Genomic DNA, 17400 nt, shown 5'->3' with positions numbered 1-17400 from the left:
AGCAGCTTCAAGCTGTGGTTCTTTGGCAAAAATTAAATAAAACATGTAAACTGAGCACCGAAGTGATAGCTAAGGTCCCGGCCCTTTCGAAATCAGACGCTGCAAAATGTGGTCCAATAATGTTTAGCGTGTAAGGTTTCAGCTGACATCCCCATCTAAGCTTCAGATCCCTCTAATATACAGTCAGGCGTGATGTTCGCCCTTGAAACCCCGAGGCAACGTGAATAATAATTTTACTGCTCTGAATTCCTGTAAAACAGAAACTTATTGGGAATCGGTGCAAATTTGTTTTAAAATAAATTTCACCCAGGGTAAATTTATTATTAAATGTTCGTTGTGCAACGCATTGTGAGTTCCAGATTGCTTGGCGCATCGTTCAGAAAGACTTGACTAAAGACAACGGTCTAGCAGTCTATTCCTTATAACCCTTATAAACATCTAATGCAGGTGGCGCAAGCGATGCTCTTGATTTACATTTTAATTAACTGGAAAAAAATATTTAGAAATCCGAGCTCATTATCATCATGAAGTGAAATTGAACCAAACTTGACTTAATTTACAATAAATTTAATATAATGTGTTTCTTTTAAAAATACGAATGAATCTTCTGTGTCTTTCCATAATAAAGTTACTGCACAAACACTCAACAATGATTTGGACAATTTCCGAAGTACTGCATTTATAATATTGTTCTCTGTGTCTGCAATCTTTCAAAAAGAAACGAGGGCCGAGAACAAGTTTCATTATTTGTACTGACACTACGCACCGTGTTCTCCTCCCCTGCCAGGTCTTCAAATCATACGCACATGTGGTTTGGAATAAATATGATGAAAGTCTGGAAACAGGGTAAAGAGCGCCAATGAAGGCAACGGGTCTCCAACTGATAATGTACTGAACTCAGGGGGTGTGAAGCGTTAACGAGACACCATCATCAAAGAGAATGAGTGTGCCTTCCTCAGTCGTTTACCCAATATAAAAGCACAATAAGAACCGAGTCAGTCCAGCAGAAATCCCCCTCTCTGATACGACTCCTCCGGCTCTGCATTACAGTTAGTCTTGCCTCCCTCGCATCGCAATACACTTTTCAAAATTTCTTCCAGACGGACTTCGAAACTTGGAAGGGCTCGTGGTATATTTTTGCCAGTGACTGCTTGCAGCAGGTGAGTTATATTTAACGTTACACTCGAGGCATATTTAAAAAATCAGAACACGGAATTCAGCCGGGTTACAAGGAAATGCAAAATTCATCAGATGTATCTTTCAATATTTCCATTTGAATGTTTCTATTTATTTGCGTTTGATAAGAGAATGGTATGTAGTTAATAAATGCATTTGGTGTAGGATACGGGTTCTCTGGACAGATGTTCTCATTAATTGAATGAACCAAGAGTTTGGAGATGTTGCATCTTTATAATGATCTACCTGCACACATATTGTTCTTTATTCGGTGTAACCTCTGATTTGCAGCGCTCCGCTCTCCCGATGGCAACCATGAGGCTCTGCTCCATTCTAAGTTTAATCAGGTTATTGTGCGCTGTGCAGGGAACAAGTGCATCTATTTTGGTAAACGCCAGCGACATGCTCCTTTCATCAAACTTCAGCAGTACAGAATTGCCTTGGAGAAAATATCCGGCACCCGAGAACGTCCCTAAAACCAGACGGAGGCGATACATCTCACAGAATGACATATCGGCTATTCTCGATTACCACAATAAAGTTCGAGGTCGTGTCACCCCACCTGCTGCAAACATGGAATACATGGTGAGTTCACCGATCCGCTTCTGAATGCATGTCTGCATGCATTAGTCTGCATGTTCACCAATCACTAAATTATAGGCGTGTTCTAGTTTGAGCAGAGGGAAAATAACACCAGACTCCCAAAGCTCTCAATAATTTCACTCCCCCTGCCGGAGAGAGGACATATTTGAAAGCCAGAACCAAAATAAAAACTGGTGATCTTCAAACATTTTCGCGGTTTATTTAAAATCGCAATGAATGCCAAAAACGGACGCTAAAGAAAACAGGGGCATTGATTACTTCGCATGCCGGTGCTAGGGTTCATCCCACCTTCAGAGAGTTTTATAATGAAGGGATTAATGCTAATAAACTATTGTTTGTCAAAAATAATCCAATCTTTTTCAATCCTCGCATTGTAATTTGGCAATATTGCGAGTTGTTTTGAAAACCTATTACAGTATTTTAGAGTATATGTGTCTCGGGCGGTGATGCTTGTAAGGTATCCACTAAACTGCTTAGTGGTTTTAATATTTATTTATCAACTTGTGTATGTCCTACTAATCAAAGTAATAACAAACAATGGAATATACAAACAAGCAAAACATTACTTCAACAGACATTAGTAATCTATTTTTTTTAACCAAAAGTAGTTGAAATGTTGAGATTAGCAATAGTTTCCTCATGTTTTTGCTAATTAATGTATTTTCATTATAATTAATTTTGAAAGAAATGGTGAATAATGATTATTTTTCTATTTCTTTTCAAGCGTATGATAAAATTAACCATGTTAAAGAACATCACCTTGTCAGCTCCTCTTACATTGAGAGAGTTGCTTCATTTGGCTCATTATCCGTGTAGCAAAATGAATAAGAGAGGAGTAGGCTGGTACATTTTGATTTAGTCAGCCCAGTTCCTCCTAGATAAAGCTGTCTTGTGTTCAGTATAAATGGGCAGCATATTCACAATTTCGGCAGAACACACATAATGAATCATGTTCGCAGGGTTCCACACTGCTGGGTGTATTTTCTGGCTGTAGTGCTGAATTATCCATTTTTTCCCCCCAGCTAGTAAGTGCTTGGAACTAGTACATTTTTTCCAATCAATCAATCAATCAACCTTTATTGTCATTTTGCAAGCAACAGTTGTACAGTGCAAAATGAAAAGACGTTTCCCAGGGAATACCGGAGCATCGCACATGAAATTTAAAACATTTCACACATAATAACACTAAAAACAATCCAGTCCCTGATGGAACAGTATAAATAGTTAAAAGCAGGTAAAACAACAACGTTAAAATACAGTAAAACCAATCATAAAAATGTCCGGGGCAGCTGATTTGAGTGGCCAGTGCCAGTTATTAAAGTGGCCAGTGCCAGTTATTAAAGTGTCCGTGCCAAGCCGCAGAATCAGGTGACTGAGTACAGAGTGACTGTTTAGCAGCCTCACAGCCTGTGGCAGGAAGCTGTTTAGCAGTCTTGTAGTCTGGGCTTTGACGCTGCGATATCTCTTGCCTGATGGCAGGAGATCCAGGTGTGTGTGGAGGGGGTGCAGTTTGTCCTTAGCAATTCTCTGAGCTTTTTTCAGACAGCGGCTCTGGAACAGTTCTTGTACCGAGGGTAGGGAGACGCCAATGATCCTCTCTGCTCCCCTCACTACCCTCTGCAGAACCTTCCTGTCTGAGCAGTTGCAGGCGGAGTACCACGTATTTATGCAGTACGTGAGTACAGACTCCACCGTACCCCTGTAGAAAGTCCTGAGGATGTTGGTGGGGAGTGAGGCCTGTTTTGGTTTCCTCAGGAAGTGCAGTCGCTGATGGGCTCGTTTGACGGTCCCAGTGGTGTTCCTGGACCAGGTGAGACTGTCTGTAATTTACACACCGAAGATCTTTATGCTCTCCACTCTCTCCACTGTGGTGCCACTGATGTTGAGGGGTGTATGCTTTGGCTGCGCCCTCCTGAAGTTGACAACCATCTCCTTTGTTTTGTCGACATTTAATTCTAGATTATTTTTGCTGCACCAGTCCACTAGTTGTTTTACTTCCTCCCTGTACATTGATTCATCATCTCCGCTGATGAGTCCCACCACTGTTGTGTCATCCGCGAATTTTATGACCTTATTGTCCCTGAATCTGGCAGCACAGTCATGTGTGAGCAATGTGAACAACAGCGGGCTGAGCACACAGCCTTGAGGGGAGCCGGTGCTCAGCGTGATCGAGCCTGATGTGTTCTTGCCAACACGGACTGACTGCGGTCTCTCTGTCAGAAAGTCCAAGATCCAGTGACACAGGGTGGTGTTGAGGCCCAGCAGGGTTAGTTTCTCCACAAGTCTCTGTGGGATGATGGTGTTAAACGCTGAGCTGAAGTCAATGTACAGGATTCTGGCGTATGTGTTTTTGTTTTCCAGATGCGTGAGTACTGTGTGCAGCGTGGTAGAGATGGCATCCTCTGTAGAACGGTTGGGGCGATAGGCAAACTGGAGGGGGTCTAACGATGAGGGGAGGCTGGCAGTAATGTGGGGTTTCACCAGGCGTTCAAAACACTTCATTATTATTGGGGTCAGGGCGACAGGGCGGTAGTCATTTAGGCAGGCAACAACTGGTTTCTTCGCTATGGGGATTATTGTGGAAGTTTTGAGGCATGTGGGGACAATGGCTTGACTAAGGGAGATGTTAAAGATGTCTGTTAGCACATCTGCTAACTCCTCAGCACATTCCTTGAGCACACGTCCTGGGATGTTGTCGGGGCCGACTGCTTTCCACGGGTTGACCTTAGACAGGATTCTCCGTGTGTCCATCGGGTCTATTGTCAGGACTGGCTGGTCGGTTTGTAAGCAGGGGCTGGCTCTCCCCTTGGGTGTGGTGTTTGCTGCATCAAAACGTGCAAAGAATTTGTTCAGTTCATCTGGGAGAGAAGTGTCCGTGTCAGTTACCTGCTGCCTTGCCTTGTACCCCGTCAGTGTTTGGATTCCCTTCCACATCCTCCTGGTGTCTCCTGTGTCACAGAGGTGTCCCTGGATTTTTCCCGCGTAGGCACGTTTCGCTGCCCTGATTCCTTTTTCCAGTGCAGTCCTGGTAGATTGAAGAGCGGCTGCGTTACCGGCTCTGTAGGCTGCATCATGAGCCCTCAGCAGCGAGCGCACCTCTGCTGTCATCCATGGCTTTTCGTTTCCACGTGCAGTGAAGGTTTTCATGTTAGTGACATCCTCGGTGCACTTGGCAATGTAGCTGGTTACAGTCTCTGCGTACTCCTCGATGTTGATGAGGTCATCATAGGATGCAGCTGTCCTGAACACATCCCAGTCAGTGTGCAGGAAGCAATCCTGCAGTGCTGAGGCTGCTCCCTCTGGCCAGACCCTGGTGTGTTCTCTCTCCGCTCTGACTTGTTTTTGCAGAGGTCTGTAGGCTGGTGTTAAAAACACTCAAATGTGGCCCAGGTGAGAGCGTGGGGCTGCCTTGTAAGCCTCTGGGGTGTTGGTATAAACCAAGTCCAAGATGTTCTCTCCCCTGGTCTCAAAATCCACATATTGCTTGAATTTTGGGAGCACAGTCTTAAGGCTGGTGTGATTAAAATCCCCGGCCACCACAATGAAGCTATCAGGATATTTGGTCTGGAACTCACTGATGGCGTCATGCAGAGCTCCCAGTGCTTCGTTGGCCTTAGAATTTACAGCTGTATCGTTCCTTATTTTAAGCAAAATATTTCATTGAAAGGAAAGGATTGACTTTAACATTTAAATTAACTTTTATTTCATTGTTGGAAGAGTGATCACCGATGACATCTCTGCAGAAGAGGAGGAGGTTCCTAGACAAATAACCTGAGTGTATACTTCTTATTGTGAGCTCTGGATGCATTAACAACAATTAATTAACCACACTTGCAGTTTGTAAACAGTAATTTCTGCAATTTGGTAGCTGACTTCAGGGCAATGTGATGTAAAAAAATAATAATTATGCCTACGTTTTGAAGAGATGTTGTTTAATTGTGAGAAGCTTCGTATGATTTCCACTCATTGGAACTAAACTGAAATTTTCTGAACCTATTTCACATTGCATTCTTTCAGCGATCTGACCTCGGGCTTTTATCTAATCATTCAATATGAGATTCCAATGTGATAATATCCAAATTCAATGTGCCATCCAATTCTGCCAGATCTTTTAGAATTTTTGTCCGGCATCTTGTACTGGATGAGTTGAAGTCTTCTGCAACTAAACACTGGATAGATCAAAATCTTTTTCATAAATTTACACCATGAACTCTGTTCTCGAGCCATCAACTTACTCAACATTCAATACAATACAATACAATACAATACAATACAATACAATACAATACAATACGGGTTTATTCGTCACATTGCACATAAAGTGCAAGTGAAATGAATATGTCAGCAGCAATACAATGAGAAAGAACATTCAATGCTTCATCTAATTCTTTCAGCAGACATTGATCAGTTGATTATTCTGTATTTCTATCATATGCCATGTGTGTACATTATATATGTTGCTCTGATGTTGCCACTGCAAATTAGCATGTTGACCGGACACGTTTCTTCTATATGTTAACTTGCTTTATATTCTTTTGCACATTAAGTGGATAGCACAAGGTGCGTATTCTAAAAGTGCGCAGAGAAATTTCAGAAAATTGAATATAGAAATAGCACAGTCATTGTAAAGATTCTGTGGTGGGAAAGAGAGGCCTGTCAAAATATAGAAATCGAACAATCCACCATTTTCCCCAGATTAACTAAATATTAAGATGTGATAGTCAGTTAATGACATCTGGGTCAGCTGAGAAAATTTACTCAAAACCTTCAGAGAGTCTAAATATAATTCAGACAATCGCAATGATGATTTTGGAAATACAAAGTAAAAACAGAAAAATGTTGCAAACACAGCAGGCTAGGCACCACCTGTGAAGCAAATTATATCTGAGGGGCTTCAACGTGAAACATTAACTCTGCATTTCCAACACTTCCTGTTGTTGCAGTATTTCAGCCTGATGAGTTTGTTTCCTTTTCCCTAAAGGATCACCCATCAGAAGAGTCCTGTGCCGGAAGCAAGGTAGACAGTGCATTGCAGCTGGGTAGCATCCCTCTCAAAGAGTGCAGCCCTTACACAGAAAGGCTGCAAACCCTTTAGGAAGAGATGGGAATTAGAAGATTCAGGCTCTGAGTGTCAGGCAATATGTTACCCTCATTGCATGGCAGCACACAGCTCAGCACCAACTTCTGCTGTCATGCTTCAATATTATTATTGACTCTACACCCACCTCATTACAACTTATTTTCATGAAGAAGAGTCTCGACCCGAAACATCACCCATTCCTTCCATCCAGAGATGCTGCCTGTCCCGCTGAGTTACTCCAGCATTTTGAGTGTATATTTTCATGGGACCTGCCATAACATCTTCAGACTCTGTGTGAAAGTGCCTTGACAGTGTGAATCTGTAGCACTGTAAGAGACATTGATTGGGGTGGTAGTGAATAAGCAACAGTTTGAAAAATATATTATTGAAGCTAGAAATCAGAAAGCAATATTTAGATTACTTCAAAGCTGTTAAGCATTTTGCTTCTTCCATGTTCATGTAGGAGAGCGTATTGAGCTGCTTTGTGAGTCTGACTACCATAGTGCAATAATGCCACAGAATATTGCGAGCACCATCAGATGAATGGACATTGGTCCTATTGAAAGGGTGTTGTTAAAACTAACAAAATAAAACAAATCTATTGAAACTTGTTTAGAACAGATTTCTAGCGTTTTAAGAGATGCTAAGAGATATACTAGAGATATGATAGAGATATGATGGGTTTCCTAAGCATTCTATAAGCCCAATAACGGTCTTGGCATACAGCTAGGACATTTTGGACGATTATATCTGTGCCTTTCATAGCGTATCCATTTGTTTCTGTTCAAACATTTTTAACATCGTCTCACTCTTAGCTTAAGATTGTTGAATAAAATTAACATCATGGGATATCTCAGGATCACCATAAAATTACTCCGGTATTTCACTTGCATTCTAAGATTGTCAAATTGCTTTGATTATTTATTCTCAGTTCGTAGCCTTATGCACACGATATAATAGCAGCAGCAATTTGTACTAAGCACCAGCTTCCTCCCCTCCCACATTAAATTTATTCCAATGTGCTGCTGTCAATATACGCAGCATGTTCAGCACTGGTGATGAGTTTCTAGGCTCATGTTTCTTTAGAAAATGATCGGCAAAGAGCTTCGGCTCAGTCAGACGGTAGAGGTGGTCATTTGTCTAAATAATGTTTTTTGTATCAATCTAGATCTGGTAGAACACTTCTGTTTTGCAGCTCAATGTTAGCTGGGTTAATATGATTCTAAAGCTCAGGGTATTTATGGTGGTGATTCATTATACATGCAGATTCAGAAAATAATGCAGTTTAGATTAGAGATAGTGTGGAAACGGGCCCTTTGACCACTGAGTCCACACCAACCAGCGATCCCCGTACACTAACATTATCCTGCACACACTAGAGACAATTTACAATTATACCAAGTCAATTAATTCACAAACCTGTACCTACAACAGTTCTACTGTTCCTGCAAGGGTCAATACCTAAGGAGGATGCAGGTTCTCCTTAATTTTATTTTGTTAAGCTTCATAGAGCACTGCATTTCAAATCCTACTCATTGGCTGCTCCAGTGGTCTTTGAATTGTCAGAATCTTTGTCTGACCTCTCATTCTCAATAATAACTTGGTTCAACATCTGAACATCAAATGTTTGGTATTGTGCTTGCAATGCAAATATCAAGTTTTACTGAGCAATGTCCATATGGGGCAAGCAAGATATGCCCAATTATTATATCAATGGGGAACCAATGATATTGGGAACTGCATATAAAGTGCTGCTAATGGGCCAAATGACTAATTGTAGACCTGGAGGGGTGTATTTGATTTTATTTAGGTTGTATGAAGGTTTCAAAAAATCTTCTCAGCTGGCCCAGATGCCATTAACTGGATATCAAATTTCAATATTTAATTGATCTGGGGAAGTTGGTGAATGTTTAGAATTCTATGTTTTGACAGGCTGTGGAAGTTTAGTCATTCAGTTGATTCAAATCAGAGATAGAAAGAACCTTGGATTTTAAGGGAATCAAAGGACATGGAGATAATGCGGAAAATTGAGCTGAGATAGAAAATCACCCATGATTTTAGTTAATGGTAGAGCAGTCTTGATAGACCAAATGGCCTACTCCTTCTCCTACTTCTTATGTTGCTTCTTAAGTTGACCCTTCCTGTTCGCTTCTGAACGCTGCAAATTTAAAGTTATCCCAAACTAATTTAATCCGTACCATTCATCCATCACCCCTGTGTTTAGTAATATAACATAAAACAGACCAGCACAAGAACAGGCCCTTCGGCCCACAAAGCCTTTGGTGAACATGATGCTCAGTTAAACTAATCTCCTCTGCCTACATGTGATCCTTATCCTTCCATTCCCTGCATATCTAGGTTCCTGGCTGTCTGGTGACATGGCTGTTGTTGCAGCTCACATTATAGCAGCTGGCAACAGAGCTTTCTTCGCACTGCCTCCACCAACAAGACGCGCTCGCTCCTTCTCCGCCCCTCCCACCAGCTGTTGCTTCTTCCTGTCACCGGTGGCTTTGTCCACTCCTCACTGCCGCCGCCACCAATTGCTCCTCCTCTTCCCGTCTCTCTGTCCACCACTCGGCCTCTAAACAAAGATGGTTAAAATGATGAAAACATCTGTTTAGGATAATAGATTATTATCAGCAATTATAATTACTAGCTTGACACAAAAAAGCTAGAGTAACGCAACGGGTCAGACAGTGTCTCTGGAGAAAAGGAATAGACCAAAGAAGGGTCTCGACCCAAAACGTCACCTATTCCGTCCAGAGATGTTGTCTGACCCGCTGAGTTCCTCCACCTTTTTGCGTCTATTTTCGGTTTAAACCAGCATCTGCAGTTCCTTCCTACATAATTACCAGCTAGTAGTTTGAGATTACAATCTCTAACTCCTTATCCTATTTAAAAACAAAATAATTGAAATTGCTGTATCCAGTGTGTATTAGGTAAATTGAAGAGCGGTAAACTGGATTGATTGTAGCGACACTGCCAATGATCACCATTCATCAGCAGCTGGCTTGCAGCTTTGGAAAGTTACAGACCACCAACAAACAGATGGTGGAAAGGATGTTGGCTTTTCACCAGTATCATTTATAACTGTTTCTCACAGAGGTTCCAATGTTTACACAGAAGTAGGAAAACAGACCATTAGAGGTGACATAGTTGACAAGGTCACAGAAACAAGAGGAGAAACAGAAAGGGCAAAACATCAAATGTAAAGGAGGCAATAACTGTTGAATTGCAGAGTTTCAAAGAGTATGTACTGATCAATACATCAAGGCCAATTATCAACACCTTTATAAAAGCTAAATTACATTTAAACTTAGATTGTATGTAACTTCAACAGTAATAAAATAAGATTTGCTTTTGTCGCTCCAGTGTATCATTTGTAAATTAACCATTATGCTTGCGGACATAAGCAAATTTATAACTTGCAAAGTGGATGTTCTAGACTAAAATTAATTTGAGGGCAGCTGCAGATTAAACCATGACTTGAATTAAAATTGTAACCCTTAAAAACATGCAAAGTGAAAATTTTGTTTTGCATGCCATCCAAACAGATCAGATGAATCATACATGGATATATAATCAGTTCAAACGCAAGTATATCCGGAGGAGGCGCTGTCCTGAACGGCTGCCTGTCCTGCAGCTGTCCGTTTTTTTCCCTTCTTTTTTATTATTTTTAGTTTGTTAAGTGTACAGTCAGGGGGTCTAAATCTTTTATGTGTGGGGGGTGGTGGGGGGGGGGGAAGGGGGAAACTGCTTTTCTATGTCCCTACCTGGTCGGAGGGGTTCAAAGGTTCAAAGGTTATTTTATTGGTCACATACACCTAGGTGTAGTGAAATGCTTCTTGCCATGCAGGACATAAAGAAAGAATACAGACATAACAATAATAAAGAAATTTAAACATAAAAACATCCCCCCACAATGGTTCCCATTATGAGGGAAGGCACAGTGTCCAGTCCCCATCCCATGTCCACCCATAGTCGGGCCTATGAGGCCTCCACAGTTGCCTTTAAGGAGGCCCGATGTTCCAGGCCGTTTTCGCCGGGTGATGGTGCTCCGGCGCGGGAGAATCCTCTCGGCGGCATGGGAACCCTGGAACGGCCGCTTCCCTCACCGGAGACCGCGGCTTCCGAAGCCAACAAGGCCGCGCCGGTTGAAGCTCCTCCACTGGCGATCTCATCGAGAGATCCCATGCTCCCGATGTTTAAGTTCAGCGCTGCCGCCCGCAGCTGGCCACTCCAAAGACCCGCAGCTCCGCGATGTTTATCTCGGCCGTCTTCAGCTCACCGGAGCTCCAGCGCGGCGACCCGGGCAAGGCATCGCCCGCTCCGCTCCACGATAGCGCTCCAGCGATGTGCCGCCACCGAAGCCGAGGTTCTGGGAGGTCCCCAACAGGAAACACCGCTCCAGGCCCGCTGGTAGGCCGCGAGGACGGGTTGAAACTGCAGCCCGGAGAAAAGCTGCCTCTCCGACCAGGTAGGGACCCTAAAAGATAGTTTCCCCCTTCCCCCCCCCCCCCCCCACCCCCCACATATAAAAGTCTAGACCTCCAGAACAAAAACACTTTAACTAACTAAAAATTAAAAAAAGAGATGAAAAGATGGACAGCTGCTGGCTGGGCAGCCATGCACAGGACAGCACCCCCTCCGGGTTGCCTTCCTCCGAGCAGCGTCTTCGACTAGTCCTCGCGGCCTACCAGCGGTTCCTGGAGCGACGTTTCCCTGAGGGGACCTGGCCAGAACATCGGCTTTGGTGGCGGCGCAGAACGTCGGCGGCGGCGCACAACATTGGCTTTGGCGGCGGCGCAGCGCTGGAGCGCTGTCGTGGAGCGGGCGATGCCTTTCCTGGGTCGCCGCGCTGGGACTCCAGTATGCTTGGTACCGCCGAGGAAAACATCGTGGAGCCGCGGTTCTGCGGAGCGGCCAGCTGCGACGTTGAACTTGCATCCCGCCGAGATCACCAGTGTGCGGAGCTCCGTCTGGCGTGGTCTGTTGGCTAGGAAGCCGCAGGCTCCGGTGGGAAGGCGGCCGTTCCTGGCACCCCAAGCCGCTGGGGGTTCACCCGACGCTGGAGTACCATCACCCGGCGAGAACATCGGGCGCCGTGGCGGCGACTGTGGAGGCCTCAATAGGCCCGACTTTGGGTGGACAAGAGGATGGGGACTGGACTTTGTGCCTTCCCCCACAGTGGGAATCACTGTGGGGGGGATGTTTTTATGTTTTGGTGTTGAATTTCTTCATGAATACTGTGTTGTATTTTTATTAGTGTGCTGCAAGAACATCAGAATTTCCCCTGAATAAGGGGATTAATAAAGTCTATCAATCAATCAATCAATAATAGATAGAGCAAAGGGGAAAATCAGAGTGCAGAATATAGTTCTCAGTATTGTAGTGCATCAGATCCTTAGACAAAGTCCAATGTCCTCAATGGGGTAGATATGAATCAAACAGTGCCCTATCTTATGGAAGGACTGTGTGTGTAGGAAGGAACTGCAGATGCTAGTTTAAACCAAAGATAGACACAAAAAGCTGCAGTAACTCAGCGGGTCATTGAAGAAAATGAAAGGAATAGGACTTATTCCTTACCTCAAGAGATGCTGCCTGGCCCGCTGAGTTACTCCAGCTTTTTGTGTCTATGTTATGGAAGGACTGTTCAGAAGCCTGGCAACAGGGGGAGAAGCTATTCTTGAGTCTGGTAGTCCGCGCTTTTAAACTTCTGTACCTTTTTCTGGATGTAGGAAGAAGAATAAATGACTGGGATGGGACGTCTTTGATTATATCGGCTGCTTTTCTGAAATCTTTTCAATTTCTTGTGGTCCAGGGCAGAGCTGTTCCCAATTCAAGCTGTGATGCAACCCAACAGTATGCTTTCTATGGTGCGTCTGTAGAAGTTATTATAGAGGTCATTGAAGACAGGCCAAATTTCCTCAGTCTTCTCAGGAAGTAAAAGTGGTGATGTGCCTTCATGGCTGTTGCATTAATGTGGTTAGTTTATGGCAGATAGTTTATGGTAATGTTAACACCAAGGAACTTGAAGCTCTCAACCATTTCCATATCCGTGCCATTGATGCTGATTGAGGCATGTACTCCATCATGTTTCCTGAAGTCAATAACTAGCTCATTCCTCTTGCTGACATTGACTATTGTCCTCTCCCTCTTGGCTCAATGCTAAGTTTAAGGCCCCTCTGCCAAACTGGATTGTGAATTACTACATCAATGATAAATAAAAGTTCTTCCCTACCACTTGTGAAGTCAAGACTTCCAGGAGCATTCCTTCTGGATTCATCTTAAAGCCACAGGAGTACATGTGCTACTGTTTATTCTGCCTTCTGAATATTTTTCCCTGAGTCCCTCCTGACCCCCAGTCTTGCTGGCACTGTGAGAGGTAAACTGTCACCTGTGGTCATGAATGGTGCTAATGGATTGTTGACACTATGAAAATGAGGCCAGGAAATTAGCAATTATCCCACCACTGATCTTATTATTTGGGAATGGGAAATAACCACATTGCAGAAGAGTGCAAGGGCAAAAAAGCTACTGGAAATTCATTCTTGATGGGTGCTAAGACACACTGAGATGTGTTCAGAATTGGGTTACTTCAGTTTAAGCAAATGTTCAACTCCACAGCACTATGGTTTTTGGAGTTTGCAGTTTGTAATATCTGAGCACCTGTGTTGATGAGCAATTGGCCACACCTCACAGTTCCAAAGTGGAGAAGCAGTTTCTATATTGCAAATATCCGGAATAAGAGTCTCTAAAGACAGAGATAAATTTGAAAACGAACAACAGAGGTCAGCGACCATCCATAGGGTTAATAGAAGGAGACAAGAGCCACAGGTTTTCTTCAGGTGCTCCGGTTTCCTCCCACACTCCAAAGACGTACAGGTAAAGTTACTCCAGCTTTTTGTGTCTATTTTCAGGTTTGTAGGCCAATTGGCTTCGGTAAAATAGTGTGTAGGATAGTGTTAGTGTACAGGGTAATTACTGGTCAGCGCAGACTCGGTGGGCTGAAGGGTCTGTTTCCATGCTACATCTCTAAAGTCTAAAGTTGGTGCTTAACTTGACTGAAGTGCCAGTAAACTCAGGGAATAAGTGGTTCTATGTAACATTTTCATACGTGAAGTAAGGCAATGAGGAGCAATTAAACAACACGAAGAGGAGTGGCAGTAATTGTACATTCCAAAACGGAGTTTTGTGTGTAGCCTAGGTTGCCGCATTGCAGGAAGGATGTAGCGAGTTTGGAGAGGGTGCAGATGAGGTTCACAAAAATGGTGCTGGATTAGATAGTATTAATTATTGGGAGAGGCTGGACAAACTTGAATTGTTTTCTCTAGAGCGTCAGAGGCTGTGGTGGATCCTGATAGAAGTATATCAAATTATAAGAGGCAGAGTTAGCGTACTTATGGGCCTGTTCCACTTAGGCAATTTTATGGGCGACTACTGGCGACTGCTGCAAAATTTTCAACATATTGAAAAATGTTCTGCTACAGTGGCGACAATTTTTGCGATTGTAGGTTGTTGTAGGTTGACGTGGGTGTTGTCGTAGGTTGTCATGGGTTGTCGTAGGTGCTGTCGTAGGTTGTCGCCAGGTGTTGTAGGTGAATTCCATTAAAATTAGTCCCTGGCAGTCGCCTAAGTGGAACAACCCAGTAGTCTTTTCTTCTGATGAAAATGCAAAATAGAAATGCAAAATACTAGGGCACTTGGCTTTAAGGCAAGAGGGGGAAAGTTTAAAGATAATTCACAAGGCAAGTTTTTTAAACAGAGAGTGGTAGGTTTTTAGACGCAGATATGATAACTTCATTTAAGAAGTATTTAGACAGGCACATGAACTTAAGGATATAGATTGGTGAGATTAGTCAAAATCAAAGATATAGCATGTTTGGTATAAATTGGCATTGTGGTTGAAAGGCCTTTTCCTGTGTTGTACTATTCCATGTTGTATCTTAAAAGGGGTGCAGCCAACCTTTACCACATGTGCGACTAAGAAGCTCTCTATTGGCAAGTTGAAAGAAATCTAGGAGAAATCATAATAAAGTAGGCCAGTGAGACTTACATCAGTAATAGGAAGATAATAAGAAAATTCTAAAGGATCGGAATTATGTACTGCTGGAAAGGCAGTGGCTGATCAGGGATTGTCAGGATGTTTTTGTACAGGGGAAATCCTGTCTTATTAATTTGATTGAGTTTTTGAAGAAGAAACTGAGGTTGTCTATGAACTATGGATTTTAGTGAAGCATTTGACAAAGTCCCACCTTTTTGGCTGATCCAGACGGTGAAAGCACATTGGATCTAAGGTAAACTGAGTAATTGGTTCCAAAATTACCTTGGTGAAAAGAGGAAGAGGGTAATGGTGGAAGTATCCTTTTCTGGTTAGAAGTCTGTGATCAGCAAGAAATGGTGCTGATGACTTGTTGTTTGTGATATATTAACGACATGTAGGAAGTATGATTAGTAATCCTCTGGACACAAAATTTGGTGATGTTGTGGACAGTGAGATAGGTTGTCTATGGCTTCAGCAGAATAAAGATCAGGTAGAAAATTGGACAGATCATTAGTAGATGGAATTTGCATTTTGGGGGAGTTAAATAGGGGTAGGACATATACATCAAACGGTAGTCCACAAAGCAAAGTTAATGAACAGAGACACCTTTAGGTTCAAATCTATAGTTCCCTGAAAGTGGCAGCACAGGTAGATAGAGTGGTGAAGAATACAAATGCATGCTTCATGGGTTGGGGCATTGAAGATAAAAGTTGGGAGGTCATGTTGCAACTTTACAAAGCACCAGTCAGACCACATTTAGACTGTTGCATGCAGTTATGGTCACTACGCTATAGAACATATGTGACTGCTCCAGAGAGAATGCAGAGGAGATTCCCAGGATGTTGTCTGAATTATGGAAAGAGAGGTGAATGTTGAGTGATCGGCTAGAGATGTATACAATGAGATGACAGATGAATAGAATAGATAACCAATGTCAACCTCGTTACACGCTCCATCTCCATTGCACAACCACCTCTTCAGACATGCGGCACAGTGGTGCAGTGGTAGAGTTGCTGCCTTACAGCACCAGAGACCCGGCTTTGATCCTGACCTTGGGTGCTTTCTGTAGGAATTTGTATGTTCTCTATGTGATCACGTGGGTTTTCTCCGGGTACTCCAGTATCCTCCCACACTCCAAAGACTAAAAGGTTTGTAGATTAATTGGCTTCTGTAAATTATCCCTAGTGTGTAATATAGAACTATTGTATGGGGTGATTCTTGGTTGGTGAGGTTTCGGTGGGCTGAAGGGCCTGTTTCCATGCTGAATCTCTTAACAAAACTAAACATGCTTTTTCAAGTTTCTGCACAAAGAGTTATTAACTGGCTCGACCACATTTTGCCTGACACTCGTTTCGGTCCAAGGCTACGTAAGTCCTGACTGCAGCCATTCAGTGGATTTCTGATTTGCCTGACGTTAGACACTTTTACCTGCTGAGCCTAACATGACCTGGTTTGACCTATGCATTTTTCCCTGTCAAGGACACTTGTCTACATTGCAGCTGGGTGGCCATTACCCAAGTCTAACTCATACAAGAAATAAAAGTCAGTGTAAAATTATTTTAGGCAAATATTTTCCTAAACTTGCATTGTTCCACAATAGTCAAGTTTTGGGATAATTTGCTATATATTAGCTTGGTTTATTTAGTTTAATTTATTATTGTCACATGTACTGAGGTACAGTGAAAAGCTTTTGTTGCGTGCTATCCAGTCACCGAAAAGATTATACATGATTACAATCAAGCCATCCACAGTGTCTGATACAGGATAAAGGGAATAACCCTTTTAAATTATTATTAAAAATAATCCGACGGTCTCCACTGAGATAAATGGTAGATCTGGACCGCACTCTATTTGGTGATAGGATGGTTCAATTGCCTGATAATAGCTGAGAAGAAACTGTCCTTTTAAAAATATATTTTAACATGGATATGGTTACATTTTAAATTCAATTCCATTGAATATTTAATATCAGATTCAGAACATAGTGTTTAAAGATGTTTTGGAAAGTAATTTGGTGACATAGTTCAGATGACTCTATTACTTGCTTAATGGCTAAAATATGTTTTCAGGCTGAAAGGAACATATACTATTTTACTTCGGAGTCACGTGAGTGATTCCGTGAAGAGCCCGCTCAGCACGCATGCGCGGCATTACGTTCAGCAGAGCAACAGCGGCGCAGCGGGAGTCAGGCGGGAGTGAAAGAACGGACCGTCAGGTAAGCTGAGGTCGGGTTTTTCTTTCACAGGGAGCCTTCTGCTTTCAGGCAGAGAAGAAAGGCTCTTAGACAAACCTGTCCCCCGCTCGACTCCACGGAGGAGCGTTCCATCTGAGGGGGGGCAGCAACAAGGCGGTAGGACCGCTTACCCGGCGCTCCGCTATCCAGACACCGTGCCGAGCCCAGCCCCGCTAGCGCCTGAGCAGCAAGCTGGAAGTAAAGCCACAGAAGAGGCGTCCGGCCGGTGGCTCCGACTTGTCGGACGGGGACGTCTCTCCACCC

General features: G+C 43.1%; 1 protein-coding gene across 1 annotated transcript in view; it reads left to right on the top strand.

The window, feature by feature from the left end:
- The first annotated feature begins 827 nt into the window (after positions 1 to 827).
- pi15 (peptidase inhibitor 15) overlaps positions 828 to 17400 on the top strand; it is a 39054-nt gene continuing 22481 nt past the window's right edge. Inside the window, exons 1-2 of the mRNA XM_033019276.1 lie at positions 828 to 1160; positions 1468 to 1761. Of these exons, the coding sequence (XP_032875167.1) occupies positions 1483 to 1761 (279 nt within the window). The 5' untranslated portion in view covers positions 828 to 1160; positions 1468 to 1482. The remainder of the gene's footprint in view (positions 1161 to 1467; positions 1762 to 17400) is intronic.

The sequence above is a fragment of the Amblyraja radiata genome, chromosome 4 (assembly GCF_010909765.2).
Source record: "Amblyraja radiata isolate CabotCenter1 chromosome 4, sAmbRad1.1.pri, whole genome shotgun sequence".
NCBI classification, from domain to species: domain Eukaryota; kingdom Metazoa; phylum Chordata; class Chondrichthyes; order Rajiformes; family Rajidae; genus Amblyraja; species Amblyraja radiata.
This window is presented reverse-complemented; position numbering and strand designations above follow the sequence as displayed.